This window comes from Mastigoproctus giganteus, chromosome 3 (genome assembly GCF_048544385.1).
Source record: "Mastigoproctus giganteus isolate SK-2022 chromosome 3, ASM4854438v1, whole genome shotgun sequence".
Lineage (NCBI taxonomy): Eukaryota > Metazoa > Arthropoda > Arachnida > Uropygi > Thelyphonidae > Mastigoproctus > Mastigoproctus giganteus.
The window spans coordinates 185,542,055-185,567,636 of NC_143577.1; the positions used below are offsets into that span (position 1 = coordinate 185,542,055).

The window sequence follows — 25,582 nt, forward strand, 5'->3', positions numbered from 1 at the left end:
CAGTGGTTCTCAAACTACTGAGATCTATGGACTCCTTCAAAAATGAAAAAAAGTTTGCGGACCCCCTATATATATATATATATATATATATATATATATACAGGGTGTTTCAGTTAAACGTTTCAGAACTTCTAAGAGGGGTAGAGTACATCCTGACAACTCGAAATCATATAGCAATGTGGGGTCGGAAATGCTTTCCTGAAGCGGTGTTGTACACAGAAGCACCATAAAGAAAAGAGACCGTAAGTGAGAAATCGTTTTAATAATACATGAAAAGAAGCAAAAGGTACATGGATTAAAGTAAGTGTTCGAAGTTTCTTCCACGGGCTACAATGCACGCCTCACATCTCCGACGCATGGACATCCGAACATTCTGGAATACTCCAGGCGAATTTCGAATTTCTTCGGCAGCTACTGCGATTCTTGCAACCAGCTCCTCAGCATTGTCAACAGGGGTGTCATAAACTAGCGATTTCATATGACCGTGAAAATTCCTTCACAAGGGAAGGAATTTTCAACACGCATAACGACCATATCTGGGCAGTCGAGAACCCGCATGCAATACCACGTCGTGCAGCACAGATTCGATTTTCGGTCAATGTGTGGGCCGGTATTATGGGAGATCACCTCATCGGCCCTTACCTGTTACCGTGTCATCTAACCGGACCTATCTACTTGATCTTTCTGCAGCAAGTATTGCCACAACTTTTGAGAGATGAACAGATTTCTGCATCGACGCAACAGACAATGTGGTTCCAACATGATGGAGCCCCTGCCCATTATAGCGGAAATGTTCGTAACTACCTGGATGTCACATTTGGTCAACAGTGGATCGGACGTGGTGGTCCCGTGCGTTGGCCTGCTCGGTCACCCGACCTATCATGTCTTGATTTTTATTTCTGGGGTCATATGAAATCGCTAATTTATGACACCCCTGTTGACAATGCTGAGGAGCTGGTTGCAAGAATCGCAGTAGCTGCCGAAGAAATTCGAAATTCGCCTGGAGTATTCCAGAATGTTCGGATGTCCATGCGTCGGAGATGTGAGGCGTGCATTGTAGCCCGTGGAAGAAACTTCGAACACTTACTTTAATCCATGTACCTTTTGCTTCTTTTCATGTATTATTAAAACGATTTCTCACTTACGGTCTCTTTTCTTTATGGTGCTTCTGTGTACAACACCGCTTCAGGAAAGCATTTCCGACCCCACATTGCTATATGATTTCAAGTTGTCAGGATGTACCCTACCCCTCTTAGAAGTTCTGAAACGTTTAACTGAAACACCCTGTATATATGAACACTGGGTTTTCTGAAAAGCAAATTCAAAGTTTTATGTTTAAAACAACTCAACTTTATTCTTATTTTCACATAAATATATAACAATAACTTTATTTATCGTCAATTTGCTATACATAGAACAAATAATTTGACCAGTTCCAGAGGGTCGTTCTGCGGACCCCCTGGAACTGGTTTACGGACCCCAGTTTGGGAACTGCTGAACTACAAAAAGCTAAGGGCAAAAGCATGTCTCATTCATAGACAAGCCAAGAAGAATTCCTGGATTCACTTTGCATCTACCGTAAATAGAAACACTAACTCCAGGTTAATGTGGAAGAAAATTAGGCAGATTTCCATCAAGTTTTCAACCATCCCTTCCCCAATTCTTTTGTTGAATGGGCAAGAACCCTCTGCTCCTGAGGACATAGCAAATGCTTTGTGCAAAACCTTTGCCCAGGTTTCAGCGACTTCAACTTATTCTCTGGATTTCAAGAAAATAAAGACCAAAGTAGCAGCGATCTATCGACTTTTGAACCTCTGTATTTCTTCCATATAACCAGCCTCTTCGATATTCTGAACTTCTACACGCAACAGTCCACTGGACCAGATGGAATATTAACCCCAGGAGCTCACATCTGGTGAATATGGCTTGGCACACCCAGGGTCCTGAGCTGGATATCATCATTCTTCTCTTTCTTGGTGATTCCCTTCCCTTCTACTTCTCTCTCTCTCTCTCTCTCTCTCTCTCTCTCTCTCTCTCTCTCTCTCTCTCTCTCTCTCTCTCAGGGTAATTCAGAAATTTTGATAATAATAATAATATTATGTCATATTACAACACATTGACGACAAAAATTTACAAATACTGCTTGGTCTTCTATAATCAAATATTTCTGGAAAACATTTATCCCACCTCTTGGCACCATGTCACAGTTCTGGCCTTTTTTGAAACTTGGAAAAGATCCTACTAGTTGTTACAGTTACAGACCAATTTCCCTCTCCAGTTGCCTCAGTAAATTACTTGAAAAAATGATCCATAATCAACTTGTTTGGATCATCGAAACTCAACATCTAATGAGTAATAATCAGCATGACTTTTGCCAAAACCGGTTCTCCTTAGATCTCATGATCAAGGCTGAGTCTGCAGTTCGCAATGCCTTTGTGAAAAACGAACACCTTGTTATGGTTTCCATAGATATAGAGAAGGGCATTTGATATCACCTGGCATCATGGCATTCTCAGTGACCTTCATGCTCTTGGTCTATGAGGCAACCTTCCTATATTCATTAGGAATGGTCTCCTGAATCATTTGTTTCAAGTTCGATATCACAACTCGCTTTCTACAACATTTTTACAGGAAGGAGTACCGCAAGAGTCTGTACTGAGTGCAACCGTTTTTGCCTTTAGAATCAAATCTATCACAAAAGAACTTCCAAATACTGTTGAGACTTACCTTTACACTGATGATCTCTCTTTTTCTTGCGATTCTCAGAAAGAGATCCATTGAATGGCAATATCCCTGATAAAGTCCAAAGGGTGGGTAGGATTCAATGGCTGCCATCTATCACAGAAGAAAACTGTTGCAGTTCACTTTTGCAATCAACGTAAATTGCACACAGATCTTGAACTTCAAATGTCAAACTTTACCATTCTAGTGACTAACAATATCTGATTTTTGGGATTAATCCTTGACAGGAAATTAAATATCTTTGAGCACATTAAATTTGTGTATATTATCTGCCTCAAAAAGCTGAACATATGAAAAGCTTTATCTGCCCTGTCTTGGGGAGCAGACTGTATATCTTTGCTGCTCTTACATAGAGCATTGATCAGATTCTGTTTGGGTTATAGAGTAGCAGAAGCATAGCGCAGTGTTCCACTATATGATTCTGCCTGAAAGAGCACACTACACTGGCTGGATCCAATACAGCATAGTGCATTGCAGATTGCACTTGGTGCTTTTAGGACATGTCTGACCCATAGTTTATATAGTGAGGCTCATGAGCCCACTCTCTTTACCTCCACAGAAAAACACTACTATTTAAGTATGCAGCCAGAAAACAAAGTTGTTGTCAGCATCCTATTGAACCATATTTCTTTAATCCACCACTGCAAAATCTCTATAGAAATAAATAAGACCAGCAGGCTTATGCCTTATTGAATTAACACAGAGTGGGAATGTTCCTATTTTCAACATGCAACAAGTAATGAATTACTCTCAACCACCTTGGACTCCCCCTCCTCAATTAACCTGCAATACTTATCTTTATAAATGGGGAAAGAATCACCTACTGACACCCAGTGTGAAACAGCTCCATGCAAGCCATATTCAGAAATATGCTGATTTTTTGCCAATGTATATGAATGGTTCCAAATCACATTCAGCCATTGGAGAAGTGGCAGTATTTTCCTCTACTGTCATTTCATGCTGCCCTTCCACCTGAGTATAACAGCTTCTCAGCAGAACTTCATGCAATAAAATTAGCTTTAGAAAACCTGAATCTCTACCCATCTGTAAAATACATACTATACGTGGACTCTCTCAACTCAATTACAGCAATGCAAATCTCTTCCTACAAGGTTCTCCCTGTGTCAAACCAAATCATAAATCTCCTATTGCAAATTGAAGAACATCATCAATCAGTGACCTTTTGCTGTATCCCAGTACATTCGGAGATAAAGGGGAATGAACTCACTGACAAAACTACTAAAAATTCATCAATTTTTTATTTAATCTCCATTCCTTTCCAACCTCTGATTATAATCACATCATACAAACAGCATGTGTTGCACAGTGAGAGAGCTATGACACACCCAAACCAATAATAATCTCTACCAGTTGAAACAGGACCCAAATCTTTGGCATTCTAGCACCAAAACAGTGCAAAGAAAAGAAGTGGTACTTGCACAGATACAAATAGGAAATACATATCTGACTCGCTTCCATCTACTCACATGAGAGGATCCTCCTCAGTGTCCACACTGTTCAGCACATTTAACAGTGAAACATATCCTGATTGACTGCCCTCGCTATCAACAGGACAGAACATCCATCCTGTTTTCCTTGACAACCTTTTGAGAACCTCTGACATTATGATATTATTGGAGGCGACGTTTTCCCTGACAACCTTTCGAGAACCTATGACATTATGATATATTATTGGAGGCGACGCAGACATCAATGAATTTTTTCTTTTCTAAAAAAATTGGACTATATCATAAATTCTAAAATATCTTGGTAATAAAGACTTGTGTGTTACACACGTCTTGATTACCAAGAGATGTGTGTGTGTATGACACAGTGGTTACACCTCAATTTTGTTTTTAGCATTTTGCTATGAATAAGCACATTATAGCCACAGCAGCTTATGCACCTTTAAATCCCCATAACACACACACACACGCTGGATGCAAAGGATAATTTTGACATTATCTACTTTTAGATTTTGGTAAAGCCTTTGCTACTTGTACTACATAGCTAAGAGGAGCAAGAGTGCAGTAGCACAGTCTCTTTGAGTAGACCGTGGATCAAGCTTATGACTCCTAAATACGATTAATGATTGTATTCATGATTTACTGTAAAATACTCTGACATGGTGGTCATGCCAGAGTATAAACAAGAACATATATGATTGTTGTATAAATTGGAGCAGTAACTTTGTGTAACAGGAAGTAGTAACTTCCCCTGTTGCATTAGGAGGAAGTTACTACTGTGGATAAAGGGATGATTAAGTGGTAGGAGACAAAGGGTGGTTATAAATGACCACTGCTCTTTATGGATTAATGTGATGAATGGACTTCCACAAGAATTGGTGTTGGATCCCTTACTGTTTTTAATATGTATTCGTGACATTGATGTTGCTATTCCAAGTTTTATGTCTAAGTTTTCTGATGATAAAGTGGGCAGGATAGTTAATAATAATGATCAAGATGTACCACTTCAAGTGAATCTAGATAAACTAAGCAGATGGGCTGTAAAATGGAGGTTTGATAGTGATAAAATGCCAAGTACTTCATATGGCTGACAGTAATACCAGAATAACATCCATATTGTTGATACCGTCAAAATAGTGGAGTACGAAAAAGATATAGGGATTATTAATAGTGGCAAATGATTTAAGAAAGCAAGCATATACTGTAACAGCCAAAAAAAAAACCTTCCCAAGTAATACTTGGGAAGTTTTTTACCAATAGTTTCTCTAGTTAATTATTCAAACTACCCACTTCTACAAGTTTGTTCCAATAGTCAACAACCTGCTGGCTGAAGGTAAACTTACATACATCTACCTTGCAACCATTTTTCCTCAGTTGGAATTTTATTTGTGTGTGTGTCAGAACAAGAGAAAGATGTTATCAGCATTACTCACTTCATTCAAATCCTTAAACAACTCAATCAGATCTCCAGATGCTGAAATTTTGCAGAACTGAAGTATTTCTTGGTAAGAGCACACTTCTGCCCTTCTCTGAACCCATTACAGCTGATCCACATCTTTCCCACAAGACATTCGTTAGACCTGTATGCAGCACTCAAGATGCAGCATAACCATTGCCTTGTTACAATGGGATAATCATCACTTTATCCCTGATGGCAAAATTCCTGTGTATCATTTGGAAAACCCCATGAGCTGTACTGCAGCCTATCTGCACTGCTCATTTATCCTCGGCTCCTTTTCATTTTCCACTGCCCTGAGTGTGATACCACACAGTTATGTTAATCTAGGATTACTGCTCTCTATATGATGTAACTTGCATTTGTCAATGTTAAACTTCAAATGCCTTTTGTCAGCCCATCTGCCTAATTTTTCTTGATTTGTTGCAGTAGCATTCACTGTCATTACTGTGAGAGTTGGCAGGGTGATTACTGTCATTAATCACCATGCCAACCTTCATTCAAATTTAGACATTAAGCCTGATATGCCTTTATCATTATAAATATAGAGAACAACACTAGGCCCAGCACTGAATACTGAGGAACTCCTCTAATAAAAGTAATCAAAAAAGAGCAGTGCCCATTGATAACCATTCTTTGTCTTCTCCCAGTCAGTGATCCCTCTATCAATAGTAGTAACTTGCCCCACATTTCAATCCAATTTGTAGAGCTGTCTTTTATGTGGGTATCAAAAGCTGAAATCTAAGTACGTATACGAGGTCAAAATTGTTTTTTGCATTCAGTTCTTTTGTTACTGCATTATAGTATTCAATAAGATTAGTTAGACAAGATCGCCATTTAACAAATCCATGCTGTGACTGCGGTATAACTGCACTCCTCTATAGATGGTCCTGCATTATTTCTTTAACCAGTGACTCCATTATTTCCCCTGGAACAGAAGTTAAGCTAAACAGAAGTCTTGCTCAGAATAATCACCTGAGAGGGCATAAATTCAAATTGAGGAAAGACAGATGTAGGATAGATGTGTGGAAATTTGCCTTTAGCCAGTGGGTAGTTGGTTGGTGGAACAGACTTCCATCCCTTGTTGTGGAAGTTGATAGCTTAAATAAATTTAAGGCTCAGCTGGACAGGTATTTCGAACGAACGGAGGGGTGAAGTGGAAGGGGTTTTTTTTTTTTTTTTTTTTTTGGCTGATGTTGCATAAGCTTGCTTTCTTGCATCATATGCCTCTACTAATGCTAATGGGTCTGTAATTACTCATGTTTCCCTTTGATCTCCACCCTTGCGTATTGGGGATACATTTGCATAATTCCATAGATTCCATCCACCCCGGGTGTTTTTTATTTTCGCTTCAACAGTTTCTCTTTCACTTTCCTCTCAGTTATCACAAAATCATTTAGCTCCCTGTTTGATAAACTTCTGGCATCTGCTTTCATAAAGAATTACTCATGTGGGAATGTAGTTGCAAAATATGCATTCAGTTTGTCAGTAACCCAGGATCATCAACAGTTAGACTATTGATATCATGTGGACCAAATGTGATTCATCTTGTTTCTTCTTATGTTTTTAAAGTAGTCTTTGCTGTTTTTCTTTGCATCCATTGCAGATTACTTCTCATAATCTGCCTTGCTTGCCTTACCTCCTTTTTGATTTGTTTACAGACTGATTTACATCTACTGTAGGTGTCTGTGTTGCCTGATAATTTGTACGCATTCCATGCATTTTTTCTCTTTCATGAGTCTTATCGGTTCATCTGACATCCATTTAGAGTAAGCCTTGAACAGTACCTCATAGTTGGTATAAAAAGCCTAGTAGCTTCTACAATTACTTCCCTGAATGCTTTCCATTTAGAATTTGCTTAAAGATGTAGTTCTTTACAAAAGCAAAACCCTTGGTGCCTCCGTAGCCAGGTAGGGCAGTGCCTAGCGCACGCTTCTTGATTAGACCGGGGTTCGAGCTCATGACCACCAGATACGGAGGATGCGGAATGACCACCGCATATCCCCAGAGCAATATGACCTTAGTTGCTAATGCTCCTAAAAACTAAATAACAAACAAGCAAAACCCTTCCCTTTACCCTTGATGGTAGTTACACCTTTAAGTAAATTCTTTCAGTACACTGTGGCCACTGCTACCTAATAGTTCTTTTATTTGTAGTTTTTTAATGCATGGAGACTCACTGCTGATAATCAGCTCAAGAGTATTGTTTTATCTCATTGGCTCTCTAATGCGAGGTATAGAAAATGGTCATCCAATAAATCCATAAAAGTCTTATGGCTGTGTGAGTGACCAATCCCCAAGTCCAAAATCAATATCTGGAATGTTAAAATTCCCCATTATTAAACATTCTGATTTACTGGCCCACTCTGTTTGTCTGTATAGTTGTTAGTCATACTGTTCACAGTAATTAGTCCTATAACACACTCCTACTGTGATTTTTGTTTTCCCTGTGCTTATGTCACACCAGACTGACTTCATTGCATTGGCTACTCATGGATGCATTGCCTTAGATTTTTTATGCTTCTTAACTATGATCTGACAAAATTGTCTCTGCATTGCAAACAAGCTGCTAGAACAGCTCATTGGGGTTCTGTTAATGATATACCGGCACTTTTCCAGCAGGGACAGAGATGTGATTATCTCTCTCTATATAAGGCAATGGTTATGCCACACCTGGAATACTACATGCAGATTTGAAAACCTCATTTTAGGAAAGATATTGATGTGTTGGAAAGGGTGTAGAGATGGGAAACATGATTAGTTTGGGGTGCTTCCAAGAAAGACTGGGGTTTTGTAAATGTTTGTCTCTGGAACTGGGCATCTGCATGGTGATCTAATTGAAATACACAATGGGGTGTAAATTGAAATTGAAATGGAATGGCTGCTGAGTAGATTTGCAGAGTTTGCATTCAGCTAGTGTGTATTCAATTTTTGGAATAACTTCCATCTAGTGTTAGCAGAGGTGGATAGTTTATATAAAAATATAAGGATTATTAATTCAAGGGAAAATTAGAAAAACTGTTATAGGGGATGGAAGTTTTTTTTTTTTTTTTTGGCTAATGCTGTATAAATTTGCTTTCTTGTATCATTTGCCACTACTACTACCAAAACAATAATAATAGTTATCTCATTGAGAAAAATGTAGCATAAAAATGTAAATAACAAGAAAATAAAATTAACTAGAAATATAAACATAAATAAGAAATTTATATAAACAGGAAATAAAAATATAAATAACAACTTCAATATGCTTTGGGAAATAAAAGATTAATTATATTTCTTTTAGTAATTCTACTTCAACAACAGAATGAAGTAGTGAAAGTTAATTTAATATATGCATTACAGGTGATAAGTCAAGTTGACCACAAATTTCTGGCATGTCATATTTATTATACAGATAAGAAGACTTCTAAAGGAAAGTATTTTTTTTTTTGTATTTTCAAATAAAGTTCAAATATTGCTTCGTTTTAGGTAGAAGTAATATTATGGTAGGATTTTTTAAATGAGTATCCACAATGAGGAGTTGAATATTAAGTTCATTTCATAGATACAGAAAGTGCATTTTAATCATATTATCACTTGCTTATGCACAGTGTTGATGTGATTAAATTGCACATAAAATCTCTCTCTTTATTTATTTTACACTTTGATATATTGTTATTATATATATAGGGATTTAATGGTGCAATTATAGCTAAGACTATAATTGCACCTATCATATAGTTTATATGTTGAATGCTTCTAGTTGCAAATGATCCTAATAGTATATGTGTAGTGATGATTCATATCAAGATATTAGCTGCTTATTCTTCCGGGTTTATTTCACATTATAATTTATTATAGCAGTTTATCAGTCTTATAAAAAATAAAATTGTTAGATACATTGTGGCTGTCAGTGATGGTTCCTAAAAAGGCAGATCTATCATGTAATCTGAATAATAAGGGAAACACTGCCTTGGTGCTCTTTTGAGTGGATAGTCAGGGATTATATGCTGGGTGGAAGGTGGCTCATGACAATTCATATAAGTGTGTCCAGTTTGCTGTCTGGCAAGGATTACTTCTTTGTGCCTCTGCTCACATACTGAATCTCAGGGATTAAAAAACTTGTTTAATTTGGAATAGTTTGTTACAAGTTTCATCTCACCATATCCATTGCCTTCGCTCTTTGCACCTGGTCTGGATAATATATTTATAATCAGTGTATGGTTTGGAAGATTTAATTAGTGTGATTTATTGGTTCTTTTGCCACATTATCTGCTTATTCATTTCTTTTGATTTTTTCATGTTCAAGAATCCAGCAGAATATGATAATTTCTTTTGGTAAGTTTCTTGATCCCGAATTGGACCCATCATAGAGAAAGATGTTATGTACTGTTGATATCCTGTTGTACGTTACATACTGAATGGGGGAGAGAGAGAGAGAGAGAGAGAAGAGAAGAGAAGAGAAGAGAAGAGACTGTATGTATTGGTAAGCAGTAAAGTTCACTATATTTTGTTTAAGGTTCACCCATAAACTCTATGTAGTTGGACAATATTTTGAGTACCCATACTGCATTCTTTCACAAGTTGTTGAGAAAAAGGTGGAACCAGAAGATACGGCTGCTGCTCTAATTCTACAAGTTTTTGGGGCCATCTGTATATTTGAATATAGTGAGGAGACTGAACAGCATAAGATACATGAGACTGCTGAATGTTTTGATGATAGTGGGTATTCTTTAGATTTGGAAGTGTAGTCACAAGGTTGGTAGGGTTGTGTTCCAAGGTGGCTTTGGAGAAGTAGGAGAAGAGTAAAGTACAGATGCCATTGAGAAAGCAGTTCTTGAAAGTATACACCTACTAGGCAGTTCATTGTTAGGTAATTTCTTTACAGGTTTTCCCATTCCCACTAATACTTGGTAAGGTGTGTTCCTTACCAAGTATTAGTGTTAACCTATAGTGCAAGGAAGCTTTTGCTACACCAGCCACAAAAAAATTAATAATAAAAATTAAATAAAAAAGAATAATAATAATAATCAAAAAAGAACAAAATTAAATAAAAATAAATAAATCAAAAATAATAAAAATATAAAGATATAAAAATAAAAGAATAGATAAGAATATAAAGAATATCTCTTCACACGTAGGTGAGACGAGATTATAGTTGTTTATTACTGTTCCAGTAATAAACAACTCACTGACTAAAAGAAAAGTATCTGCAATCCTGTATAAACCTCTTTCTCCCATAATTTGAATTTATTACGCCTAGTTCTTGAATCCCTTACAACAATGAAAATTTCACCATCATTCATTTTACTATCTCCTCTCAGAGCGTAATAGATCTCAATCAGGTCCCCCTCTAAGGTGCTGGTTGCCAAGCTCTATAACCCACATAATTGAAGTCTTTCCTCTTATGGTTTCCATTTTGCTGATCACACAGTGCCGGTTGCTTGTTTTTGGGTGCCTCCGTAGCCAGGTGGGATGGAGCAGCAGTGTGTAGCACACGCTTCTTGATTAGACTGGGGTTCAAGCCCGTCACCACCAAATATGGAGGATGCGGAAAGGTCAGAGAATGACCACCGCATATCCCGGAGCAATATGGCCTTAGTTGCTAATGCTCCTAAAAAAAAAAAAAAAAAAAAAACCAAAACCAGCTTGTTTTTGGAAGCTGAACATAATTTTTTTTTAGATGAAGTCTCCATACGTGGACATGGTATTCCAAGTGCAGCCTTACAATTGCCTTGTGCAGTGGGATTATGATATCCCTATCTCGAATAACGAGGAGACAGAGAGAAAATTTTAAAGGTATAATACATTTATAGGGGTTGTCGAAGAATTACCAAGAAGGTCACATTACAGAAGTTGATACAAGGTGCTCAAAAATATGCTGACATGACATCAGTAATGCATATGATCCCCTCCAATGGCTAAACAAGCTCGACAGTGGTGAATCATGCATGATATAAGGGTGTTTATAAGAATTCTATAGTAACAAAACCCATTCTTCCACTGGTGCAGACCTTAGCTCACCAAGTGACAGGAGTTGGCTGTCAGCTTGTAATACAGCACCCAGGGGCATCCCACACATGTTTGATTAGATTTAAGTGTGGTGACCATGCTGGCCACAGCTGTTGTTGGATATCTTCAGTTTCAAGATATTCTGTCACCACTTGAGCGGCGCCTCCGTAGCCAGGTGGGCAGGAGCAGCAATTAGTACACACTTCTTGATTAAGACCGGGGTTCGAGCCCGTGCCCACCAAATACGGAGGATGCGGAAAGGTCAGGGAATGACCACTGCATATCCCCGGAGCAATATGGCCTTAGTTGCTAATGCTCCTAAAAAAAAACCAAATAACCACTTGAGCTCTGTGTGCAGTGGCATTATTGTGCATGAAAAGAAAATCGGGGCCAGCTGCACCCCTAAAAAGTTGCACATGGAGTTTAAGGATCTGTTCCCAGTACCTCCGTGCAGTTACAGTACCCCTATCAAAAACATGAAGGGTGATGCAGCCATTGATCATTATTCTACTCCACACGAGAACTCTGCCTCCACCTTTCTCCGATGTTGGAAGTATGGTGCCACATTCCTTGTCTCTAGATGAAATAAAATCTAGAATCTGTTTATAAACTAAAATGGAACTCAGAGAACAGAACTGTACTCCATCTGTCAGGGCTCCAAGTCACATGTTCATGGTATCAGTTTAGATGAGGTTTGTATCTCATTAACCCCAAAGCACTCTGCAGAGTGCTTTGGGGTTAATGAGATACAAATCACTGACTTCCTTGCATAGAGTCCACTTGAACTGAGCCTGCTTAATGCAGTCCAGTTGGAAATGTTGTCACCTGTGGCTGCAGCAACCTCAAGGGACAGTTGATAACAGGACATTGTAGGGTTCCATCTTGCTTTTAGAGTCAGTTAGTAATCTGTTCTGGTTGATGTAACCCTCAGGTGACCTTGGCCAGCTCTTCTTGTCTCCTGAACCTGCTTCCATAGTGCCGAGGCAACACTGCGTGACACATTAAGTCGACATGTTGCCTGTGACTAACTGGTTTCAAGTCGTCCAATAGCCCGCCATCTCACAGATAGTTTGAGAAGCACTGATCTAAATAAAAATTACTTGTCACCCTGAGTACTGGATGGCTAGTGATGATGATGATGATGTGGCTATCCCACTGAGCAAGCCAAAAATTGGAATGAAGTGATGTGGTCACTACCAGTATTTTTCTAGGCATAATTTGTATAATGCACGGCTCTAAGGTGGTAGATCAATATCTATTAGATACTCAGAATTTGCATGCCACGATGCCTGTTATATCAAATATTTGCCCGTTGGTGACAGTGTTCACAGTAAAATATTCATGAAAAACATTTTGTTCTATTAATTTTGTTAAGCAGTGTATTACATCCCTTAGTTGTTTCAGATGATGGTGATTTGTAGTGTTGAAAAGATAGTGGCTCTTCCAGCAGTTGAATTTTTTTTTTTACTCACTGTATTTCAGTTGTATTCAATAATTTATCCTTTAGCATTTTAGTTTTCAAATCCATAAACTTGAAAGCACATGCCACAAAGGAAACAAGGTCATCTCAGCAAGGTATGTGTATTTTTGTATTATTTCAAATATCATTTCAATCTATTTCAATGCAGAGCAAGCTTTTATTGAGTAATTCCTGCATATTCCCTTGCTTGCACACTTTTGAAATATTTTTCTATGTCTAAAGAGAGCCCAATTTTAGGATGGTTTCCTTCCCCCACCAATATATCTCCTTGTGTGATAACTAAATCCTATTTACTTATCACACAAGTGTGCTATCATTAATGAGCAGAGGTAAATGGCTGTTATAAATGAGACTTCCCATACCATAAGTTTGGGTGTTGGCCTAATAGAATGTGCCTCCGTAGCCAGATGGGAAGGAGCAGCAGTGTGTAGCACATGCTTCTTGATTAGACCGGGGTTCGAGCCCGTCACCACCAAATGCGGAGGATGCGGAAAGGTCAGGGAATGACCACCGCATATCCCGGAGCAATATAGCCTTAGTTGCTAATGCTCCTAAAAACCAAATAACAAACAAACAAGCCTAATAGAACCGAACTCTCCAATCATTATTATTAATATTATGATAGTTATTGATAATAAAACTGGAAATAATTGATACGCAATTTCTGTGAAATTTCCCATACCAGATCGGCATTATATTGTATTTCTTGGGGTTTCTGAGTGATGAACAGTCAAACCTTTCTTCCTTCCTTCCACCTTCCAAAAATATCCATAACTGGAAGGTTATGGGTGTGTTCCTTTATATTTGGCACTTTCTGCCACATTGCTGATTTCCATTGTAAGAATTTTCATTTCATTCATTTTTTCGCACATTTTAGGTTTCATGAGTACTGGCTGAAGAAACAAAAATCATTTCAGCAGGTACATCTAATCTTTTGCTCTTTTTTTCATTCGTATATATGTAGTTCTCGCACTTTTTAGTCATACCACAGCAGAGGCAAAACTGATTCTCCAGCATAGCAACTTTTGGATGTGTTCATTCTTATGACTGAAGTTTTCTTAGTAAAACATCCTCAGAGAAAAAGTTTTACTTTTACCCTTAGCTGAATCTTTAAGTGGATCACTACCAGCATTCAGCAGATTTGAGGTTAATTTTTTTTTTTTTTTTTTTTTTTTCAAAGCCCTTCACCCACTACCACAGGAAATTATTCTTCATTTATCTCCAGGAAATCTAATTACTATTCAGTAGTATTTTCCCTGCAGTTGGTTATTTTGGAATCCAGGTCTGTTTCTGGACTAGGTTATTTTTTAATATTTTTTTGCATATTTTATCCATGAAATTTAATTTTATATTGTTCCATAAATTGTTCATTGTTTTTTCTATCTTCAAATGCTATGTCCCTTGTCCCAAATCAATATTTGGATACCTGTGCCTTGAGGTCTCTGACAAGATGTACACCACAGATGAATTTCTTCTCTTTATCCATCATATATTTTAATCATATTCAATCGTTTAACTTTTTGGCATTTTAGTTTGCAAATGATTTCTGTGTGTTTCAATGCAGAGCACAGGGACCTTTACAGTTCCATTGTATGAGCACATATTATTGGGTTTTAGTGACCAAATGTCACAGTAAGGAATTGTAAAGGGAGTGTGGTGAATGATGTCTTGCTGAAAATTGAGTCAATCCTCTTGAAATTGCGCTCTCAGTTGGGTAACAGCAGTAGGGGCCTAAGTCCTGGTGGTCAGTGAACATCCATCATATCCTAAATCTCTTTGATGGACAACTGACATACAGGTTCAAGTCACATAAGCACTGTTGTTATATGAGAGCCAATCCAAGGCAATCCAATTGGCCTGCTGGAAAATAGTATTTGGATTAAGTGTAGAAAGGACAGAAGCATTGGTCTTAGTGGTTTCAGCCTAATGTCTTGCCATCAGTGTGCTATCATTAATGGCCAGAGGTAAATGGCTGTTATAAATGAGGCTTCCCATGCCATAAGTCTGGGTGTTGGCCTAATATGTATGCTACTCCCTGATGTATTAACTCTCTTCATGTTTCCAGATGCACATATAACTACATCACTGATCCAAAAGAGAAATGTGATTTGCTAAAGATGATACCATTCTTGGTCCAAAAGCAGCCCTCTCCCTGCCAGTATAGATGCCGACAGTAATGGAATGCCCTCAAAGGCAGACAAGGCAACAGGTTGTGAGAATACCACTTCTTTGTCATTTGATAATTATGTTCCCTGACACAGGTGCAGACAGGGATGGTGTTATGATGTTGAAAATCTGGTGTATTTTGACAGATCTGTTTTCTCTCATTAGTCAGTAGATCTGTCACTCTGTTGTGATTTGACCTGAGACCTGATAATATGTCTGAATACCTTTCTGTACCCATTGTTGCAAACAGCATCTAACTGTTCAGGCATCATGTTCTATGTGAATGAATGGCAATTTGCTGTGGTGATCATTCACCTGACAACCCACTGATTTAACCCTTACAGTCCATTAGCTGTATATAACATTGCCTTATGCATGTTAAAGAATTACGTACTCTTAGATGGTCATTTTGTTGAATGTGAATGATTTATCAAATGTATTATAAATCTTTTCCTCACTAAGTTATTAAAATTTCAGGTTTTCTTATAACAAGACAAGTTATAGAGTATAAGCAATATATTTTGTGATTAAAATAATTAAAATCCCCTAAGTATAAATTCAGTGGAAGTTATTCAATCCATTTAAATGTTATAATATTAATTTAAGAATATGTCTCTTAGCATTAGCATTAGCATTAGTAGAGGCATTTGATGCAAGAAAGCAAGCTTATGCAGCATCAGCCAAAAAAAAAAAAAAAAAAAAAACCACTTCCACTTCACCCCTCTGTTCGTTCAAAATACCTGTCCAGCTGAGCCTTAAACTTATTTAGGCTATCAACCTCCACCACAAGGGATGGAAGTCTGTTCCACCAACCAACCACCCGCTGGCTAAAGGCAAACTTCCTCACGTCTATCCTACATCTGTCTTTCCTCAATTTGAATTTATGCCCTCTCAGGTGATTTTTCTGAGCTAGAGGAAGAATCCCATCAGCATTGAGCATGCTTAAACCATTCAAGGCTTTATACACCTCTATCAGATCACCTCGCTGGTGCCTAGTCTCCAGACACTGTAATTTGCAAAACTTAAGCCTTTCTTCGTAAGAGCACCCCTTTGTTCCATTCACTAATCTTGTTGCCCTTCTCTGTACTCGTTCCAGCAGCTCTACATCCTTCTTGAAATGAGGACTCCAGACCTGTATACAGTACTCTAGGTGTGGCCTGACCATTGCCTTATACAATGGAATAATCACCTCCTTATCCCTGCTGGAAAAATTCCTGTATATCATTGACAATACTCCATGAGCTACTCTTGCAGCCCGTCTGCACTGCTCAGAGAACTTCATATCTGCTTGCACAACCACCCCCAAGTCCCTTTCATTCTCTACCACTGTCAGTGTAGTACCACAGAGTTGATACGTTGCTCTGGGGTTGCTGTTTCCCATGTGTAGTACTTTACATTTGTCAAGGTTAAACTTCATTTGCCACCTCTCAGCCCATCTGCTCAACCTTTCCAGATCCTGTTGCAGCAGCATAGTGTCAGTAGTGTCCTTGACAACCCTGCCAACCTTTGTATCGTCTGCAAACTTGGACATTAAGCTTGATATACCATCATCAATATCATTTATAAATGCAGAAAACAATAATGGACCCAACACTGAGCCCTGAGGGACTCCACTAATAACATTAGTCCACGATGAGCAGTGTCCATTGATTACCACTCTCTGTCTTCTCCCCCTCAACCACCCCTTTATCCATAGCAGCAATTTGCCTCCAATGTCACACTGCTCCAATTTGTGTAGCAGTCTTCCATGTGCAACAGTATCAAAAGCCTTTCTAAGATCCAAGTATATAATATCAAAGTTATTCCCTGCATCCAGTTCTTTTGTGACTGCATCATAGTATCCAATCAAGTTGGTCAGGCAAGACTTCCCCTTAACAAAACCATGCTGTGTCTGAGCTATAACTGAAGTCTTGACTAAATGATCCTGCAGTGCTTCTTTAACCAGTACCTCCATTAATTTTCCTGGAACTGAAGTTAAGCTCACAGGTCTATAATTACTTGTGTCAGCCTTTGATCCTCCTTTGTGAATTGGGGTCACATTTGCACATTTCCAGTCTATGGGTACCTCCCCTGAGTCCAAGGAAGCTCTCATAATTATGGCTAAGGGTTTGCTTACTTCCTTTGCTGCCTCCTTTAATATAACTGGATAGATCTCATCCACCCCGGGTGCCTTTCTTGTGTTTATCTTCAACAGTTTCTCCTCCACTTTACTCCCAGTTATTTCAAGATTCTGTAGCTTACTGCTAGAGTTGAATACACCTCTGGCATTCCCCTTGCTGAATAACTCCTCATGTGTGAATTTCGATGCAAAATATTCATTTAGTTTGTTAGCTACCTGAGCAGGATCATCAACAGTTGACCCATCAATATCAAGTGGACCAATCTGATTCATCCCCTTCCTTCTAGAGTTTACATAAGTAAAGAACTCTTTGCTGTTTTTCTTTGCATCCCTTGCCAAGGATTTCTCGTAATCTGCCTTCGCCTGCCTAACCTCCTTTGTAACTTGGTTGCATATCAACTTGTATCTATCATAGGCTTCTGTGTCATGTGTTAATTTGTAAGTATCCCATGCATTTTTCTTCTCTGCCATATGCCTCATTAGTTCATCTGATATCCATTTTGGCCTAAACCTTGAACAATATTTCTTAGTTGGTATGTAAAGCCTAGTAGCTTCCAAGATAAGTTCTTTGAATGCTTCCCATTTTGAATTTGCTGTTGGTAACATCATCAGTTGGTCCCACTGTATAGAATTTAAATACTGTCTCAGTCCATCGTAGTCACCTTTATGGAAGCAATAACCCTTCCCTTTACCCCTAATGGTAGTTACCTCTTTGAGTAAATCCCACTTCAGCACACTGTGATCACTGCCACCTAGTGGTTCATTTATCTGCAGATTCTTAATGCATGAAGAATCACTGCTGATAATCAAATCAAGAGTATTACTCCCTCTAGTTGCCTCCCGAACATGCTGATGTAGAAAACAATCATCCAATAAATCCACAAAAGCCCTGCTAGTGCGTGAGTAACCAGCCCCCAAATTCCAGTCAATATCTGGGAAATTAAAATCTCCCATTATAAGACTCTCTGATTTACTGGCCCACTCTATTTCCCTGTACAGTTCCTTATTATACTCATCAGAGTCATTAGGCCTATAGCACACTCCTACTCTCAATTGTGATCTCCCAATGCTTATGTCACACCAAACTGACTGAACACTGCACTGTCCAGCGATGTCGACTGGCTTCACTTCCTTGGTTTTTATGTGTTTCTTAACTAATAGCATAACCCCTCCCCCCTTCCTATCCTGTCTATCCTTTCTGTAGATGTTGTACTCCCCAAATTGCAGTTCTGCATCCCTTATATCTGTGTGACACCACGTCTCTGATATCCCAACAATATCTGCCTTTGATGTTTTGAGCAATACCTCAAATTCATCAAATTTATTTACTAAACTCCTAGCATTGGTGTACACGCAAGTATACCTGCACCTGTTTCTATTCTTAGCTACCCTAACACAACCCATGTGTTTACTTGTACCACAATGGCTCCCAGCAGTCTCTGAAATACCATGCATCTTGTTTTTCAGGCTTCTGCTCATTCTAATAGAAGCAGTGCAAGAATCTCTTTCACCTCTGCCAGTGGCTACTGTCAATCTATTGGTCTTTGTCTCCCCCCAAGCTAGCAGTTTTCCGACCCACCTAACACTGCCTCGATAGCATCAGCAAATATTCTTGCACCCTTTCTATTTTTAGGTGCATTTGCATAATAAATGCCAATTGTCTTCACCAATCGACTAATGCCAATTGTCTTCACCAATCAACTAATGCCAATCGGCTTCACCAATCGACTAATGCCAATCAACTTCCAGTTGATGAAAATATGAGGGGTGATCATTTCCTTTGCGGACCGGTGCAAGATCTTATCTTAATTTTCATCATCTGAATCTTCTATGGATTTCTCCTTGTCGAAATACTCTCCCTTGAACTTTACATACTTTTGCCACTGTCATACCCACACATTAAATGCTTCTTGCACGCAATTTTTTGAAAGACAGCAAAGTGCTTCCATTGTGGATCTGCGAGCATCGTTGTTGGACATGGAACACTTGCCTTTCACAGCTTTCTTCAGATGTGGAAACAGGAAGAAATCACATGGGGCTAAGTGTGGTGAATAATGGAGGGGGGGGCAGAGCCTCAACATCTTTGGCAGCAATCACTGGCTGCACAATATTAGCTGTATGGGGCCTGACATTATCTTGGAGAAACCACTTCACACCGGGAAGTTCCTGATGTATCTCACAAATGGTGCAGTGAAGTTTGACTCCGAGAACCTCAGAGTATGCTTCCTTATTCATAGTTATTATTATTAGTAGTAGTAGTAGTAATGGCCACATAGTGCAAGAAAGCCTTATGCTGCACCAGCCAAAAAAAAAAATAAATAAATAATAATAATAAAATAAAATAACAAAAAATACATAAAATAAAATAATAAGAATAAAAACAAATTAATAATAATAAGAAGAAAATTTAAAAAAATAATAATAATAATAATAATAATAAAAATTAATGAGAGAAAAGGAAATGAACAACCTATGCATTTCCCTCCTCCCTTAAGTTATCCAGCTGACCTTTGAATTTCCCCAGACTGTCAGCCTGTACCATCCATGTAGGTAACTTATTCCAGTAATTTATAACTTTCTGGCTAAAATAAAACTTCCTGCAGTCCAGTCTAAACAACTCCCCCCCCTAACTTGAAATTATGGCCCTTAGTCGTAGAATCATTTATAACCATGAAAATTTCGTCCTTATTCATTTTGCTTATGCCTCTCAGAGGGCGCCTCCGTAGCCAGGTGGGAAGGAGCATACGCTTCTTGATTAGACCGGGTTTCGAGCCCGTCACCACCAAATACGGAGGATGCGGAAAGGTCAAAGGAATGACCACTGCATGTTCCCAGAGCAATATGGCCTTAGTTTCTAATGCTCCTAAAAAAAACCAAATAACAAATAACAAACAGCCTCTCAGAGCCTTAAACACCTCAATCAAGTCCCCTCTAAGGGGCCTAGTTTCCAAACTCTGCAATCCACATATTCGAAGTCTTTCCCCATATTGATTCCTTTTTGTTGATCTCAACAGGCGAGTTACCTGTCTTTAGACCCTTTCAAGAAGAACAATGTCTTTCTTTAGGTGCGGTCTCCATACTTGAACACAGTATTCCAAGTGTGGTCTAACAATAGCCTTATATAATGGGATTATGACATCCTTATCTCTACCAGCGATTGTTCAATAAATAATCGATAGGACACCATGGAACCATAGTGGACATAGTGGACATAGTGTTTTTTGTTATGCGGTTCCCGTGGTTTCCCACAAATCCGCCTTAAATACTCTGTTAACATAGTAAAGCCAGTCAGTGTGGGTTATGTGTGAGTAGTGTGTTGTTTGTGTTGTTTGACTGGCCTCTTCGTTACTGGGAGGCGCGATCACCAGGAAGGAGCCTCCCAGCATCCGTCCACTGGCACGAGGAGCCGGACCAGGGAGTAAAAGACATCTGACGGGCCGTCCACACTCTTGCAGGAGCGAGAGTGGGGAAGGCCAAGGAAAGAGCGGAGAAGAGACAGGAAAGTGGAAGACAGACAAGATAGCGAGGATGACAGAGCGTAGGCATCCTCCCAGGCGAAACGGAGCAGGAAGAGTGCTAGGTGCAGTTGTGGGAGTCCTGGAGAAAGACTGTGGGTAGGAAGAAGAGAATAGGTAAAGTTCAGATTAAAGAGTCCAGGATCGTCACAATGGAGAATCACGGAGCGGCGTCGACAGGGCTGTCCGCCATTTGCAGTTTAATGTCTGGAAGTTTCCGGTGCTGGGTATCAGTTGCTGTCTAGAGGAGGTTATCCAGGATTAGTGTTCGGGAGTTGCAGGTGATGCCAGCGACGACGAAAGACCTCGTTGGCATAACTGGTCAGTGCACGGAAGGCATCATTAGATTCCAATAACTTGGTTTCTGGCCGAAGTGATGTAGTCTGGAGGTCTAGGAGTAGTTGGTTTCTTAGATCTAGGTATACGTTGCATGAGTGCATTACGTGATCCCAGTCTTCAGGTTCTCCGCAGGTACAGAGGGCATCCTCGACTAGGCCGAACTCTAGAAGGCGTCTCTTGAAGGACCCGTGGCCAGTTAATAGGAAGGAAGCATAGACGTTAGGGAAGAACCAAGTGGAACGTTGCTTGTTGATGTAGGTTACCACAGGAAGGAAAAGTTTAGTAGTTGCACCAGTTGTGGAGTTATTCCAGCGGGTTTGCCATAAGTTTATGAACTGTAGCCACACACGTTTATGTTCCTGTTTGATGTCGGTATCGGTACGGGTTTGAATAGTGAGGAATTCAGCTTCCTTATTCTTCTTGATGGCATGAGAAAGTCCGATAAAAGCGACGTGGAGGTCCAAAGGGAGGCGGCCTGTTAGTAGCTGTAGGGTGGCAGTTGATGTCGTTCTACATGCGCGGGTCATTTGTAGTAGCATAAGTCGTTGAATTTGCTGAATTTTACGTTGAGCATGCACTAAAGTCATTCGGTGGTACCATACTGCAGCTCCATATGTGACAATTGGTATAAATACTGCTGAGTATAAAAGGCGTAGAGTTGGTCCTTTAAGACCCCAGTCCTTGCGGGTAAAGCGTGTTAACATACTGATGTATTTTTTTATCTTTTCTTTGATAGCTTGGATATGAGGAATGAAAGTTCTCCTGTCGTCCAAAATTACTCCTAGGTACTTCACCGATCGGTAGTTTTTCAGTGGGCGGCCATTAAAACGTATGGTAGGAGGTCTGGAGAAGTCCAGTTTGCCTTTTAATAGGAGGGTTTTGCTCTTCTCAGTGGAGACTGAGAGTTTATTTTCCGTGGCCCATACGGACAGAGCAGCGAGAACAACCGTAGCCTGGGTTTCTATGGTGGCGCGGGTGGGGCCCTCAATGATAATAACCATGTCGTCGGCATAAGAAAGCTGAGTAGTGTGTGGGTAGTCCCTCAGGAGCCAGTCGTCGAGTATCATATTCCAGACAGCTGGCCCCAGGATGGAGCCCTGGGGACAGCCTCGGGTTAGATGTCGGGTGATGCAGTGATATTTTGTTTTGATGCTGACCTTGCGGTTAGAGAAGTAGCTTTTGAGGCAGTGGTAGAAATTCCAAGTGCAGTTAGAGACTCTGGCCCTCTGAAGAACGCCCGGCCACCACACTGTGTCAAAAGCTCCTTTGAAGTCAATGAAGATTGCCAGTACATAAGTTGCATCCGACTGTTCTGCAACTTTGAGGGTTTTAGATAGAGCATCAATTGCGGAGCACCCTTGTTTGAATCCAAATTGAAGCGAGGATGCCAAACCACTGGCTTCATATCGGGGTTGGAAGCGGGAGAGCAGCAGTCTCTCAAAAACCTTGCCGAGAATGGGAAGCAGCGCAATCGGGCGATATGCCTTGGAGGTACCTGTGGGATCCTTAGGTAAGAGCCTCAGGTTAGCATGCTTCCAACGTGATGGAAAGTTACCCTCATTCAGACAGGTGTTGAAGAGCTGAAGAAGTATCATTGGAGCTATGGCCCAGAGACGTTGCACAGTCTCGCCTTCAATAAAATCCAGACCAGGAGCTTTACCTTTTTTGATTTTTTTAATTGCTGCATCGACTTCTTCCTCTGTGAATGGTTCCTCCATATTGTCTGGCTGGAAGCTGGAATTTTGTACTGCTATCTTCCTGTGGATGTCAGTGTCAGAGTTGGTGTTGTCCTGATATATTAGTTCATCCAGAATCCGGTTGATTGTATCTTCCCAGTGTGTAGTCTCAGACGAGTCATCAGAGCGGACAGAGTGTATGACATCCGTGGATCCCAGCTTATTCCTCACGAGTTTGTGGACTAAACCCCACGGATTCCGGTTCCCCTCAGTCTCGACAAGGGAACGCCAGGAGCTTTGCTTGGCATGGTAAATTTTGTTAGTATATTCACGGCGGACTGCTTTGAATCGGTCTCTATACTGTTCTGCAATGTGAGCAGGTTCAGTCCTTCTCTTGCGTTGGTATTCTTTCCGAGCGCGCTTCAGAGAATTGCGCAGGTTAGTGAGTTCCTGCGACCACCATGGAACAGATCTTGGTTTCCTGGAACATTTTTTCATGGAAGCCTCTGAAGCTTTGAGGAGCAGACTCTGCACAAAGTCTGTTTTCTGCGCATTGTTCATTGATTGGTAGAAGTTGCTAGCTGGGTCATGAAGAGCATCTTGAATTACATTGTCAAACTGGTCCCAGTTCGCTGTTTTAGTAGAGAATCTTACAATATCCTGGATAGGCACTTGACGAGGGAGGGCAGAATCGGTGACACTGTAAGTGATGAGGCGATGGTCGCTAGTAGTGGCTGTGTCATGCACCTGCCAATGGAGGAGTCTATTGCGAAGAGAAGAAGTAATTAGTGTGATGTCCAGGTTAGACTCTCCAGTTCCCGAAGAGTAGGTGGTTGGTTGTCCTGGTCTGTTGATGATTTCAAGGCTGCGTGAGGCAATGAATTCATCTAACATATCTCCTCTTGCATCGGTAGAGGTGTTGAACCATTGTGTTGACCGGGCATTCGAATCTGCGGCTATGATGACATCAGTGTTCTCCAGGAGGTCAAGAGCTTGTTCTAGTCGAGCTATGTGCGGGAGGATATCTGTACCAAATTGGAAGTATGCTGTTAGGACCGCAATACGGCCGAAGCTGCCTTCTATTGTAGCCCCCGCTAGGTGGGGAGTACAGAGTGATTCTATCTGTGTTACTACTAAGTCTGGATTGCGGACGATGATAGCAGCGAGGCACAATTGGTTTGTCGTCTGGATTTTCCTGAAAGCCAGGGGGTAACCAGAGACCCTTCCACGGACGCAGTATGGTTCCTGAAGGAGAAGAATGTCTAGATTCAACTCGTCCATTGGGGGATGAAGCTGTGTTGCCACTGAGATGGATTTTTGGCCATTGATTTGAGCTATACGAAGTCTGGGAGAGGGGGGGTTGAGCATCCTATTTTCCATAGTTAGTCTTATTGCGTACTATATCTGCTGCTCTTCTATATACAAGGCACGCTCCATCCCACACAGAGTGATCGTAGGGTTTGTTAATTGCTTTGCAATTTGAGCATTTAGGAGGTGAGGCTTTGTTGGGACAGTCCTTGTAGAGATGCCCTGCCTCAGCACAATGCCCACATATTGGTTGTTTTTTAAGACACTTAGCAGAAGTGTGCCCATAACCAAGACATTTGTAGCATTTCAGGACTGGTACAAAATCTCTGAATCTGTGGGATGACCAGCCCAGAAAAATTCTATCCTGGCTGTGTAGGAATCTCCTTATCCTGGGGGACACTTCTATAACCCAATTAAGTCGACCGCGAGTCCGTGCATTGTTGGAAAATTGAATTTTCATCTCCTTAATGGCTTCTTCTTTGCTCATGGATTCAAAGAGATTTCTGTTATATACTTCCTCCAGTAGGTCAACTTTCTGGATTGAGCCATCTACATCAAACACAATTAAACTTGGTTCCCTGAGTTTAGGGGTTTCAAAGGTAAGAGTTAGATCTTCAGCTGTGCCGCAAGACTTGATCTGTTCTAGATCTGACTTAGTGGCTGCTTCCAATATTATCCCTTTGTCGCGAATTTTGCGAATGTTTTTGATTTGGAGATTGCCTAATTTTGGTTTTATCTTCTTTAGGACGGTGTCCTTCACTCCATCGCTATCTGGGATGTCGCACCCTTCTCTAGCTTTTATAATCAGCATATGCTTGTTCTGTGTGGTGGGGATCTGAGGTAGTTTGAGCGTGGCAGCATAAGACAACTGGTGCCGAGTATCTTCATCAGAAGCTTGGTTGGAAGGTAGCCCGCTATTCAGAGCTGCTATAGTTGGATTTTTAGTTACTTTAGATAGAGTTTTATTAGTTTGTTGGAGTTGGGCATTGGTGGCCTTCAGCTGTTCATTTTCTATAATGACCTCATATAACTTCTTCTCTAAAGAGCCCCAGCAGCGCGAAATTTGTAATGATACGGCCCTGGTGACTTTGCTGTTTTTGCTACTGAGACAGTATTCCATTTTGCGCTTCACTTTGTGTATAATTTTCAGGTTGGGAAAATCTTTGCTGAATATATTCGGCATTTCATCCCATTCCTCTTCATCCTCCCATTGTTTAGGGGGGAGTGAACCAGATGCGTCTGGTCTTTTAAGAACCTTTTTCTTGGGGGTAGGAAGTCTCTTCGTGGATGCTGCGGGATCACAATCGCTGTTCACCCCATT

The 25,582-nt window shown here is 40.2% G+C and overlaps 1 protein-coding gene across 2 annotated transcripts in view; it reads left to right on the forward strand.

The window, feature by feature from the left end:
* The window catches only part of LOC150088464 (DNA mismatch repair protein Mlh3-like), a 186,186-nt gene that overhangs the window by 104,804 nt on the left and 55,800 nt on the right, over positions 1-25,582 (forward strand). For both annotated transcript variants that reach the window (XM_090370784.1, XM_090370783.1), the window contains one exon: positions 9,010-9,077. In XM_090370784.1, coding sequence (XP_090226910.1) covers positions 9,010-9,077 — 68 coding nt within the window. The remainder of the gene's footprint in view (positions 1-9,009; positions 9,078-25,582) is intronic.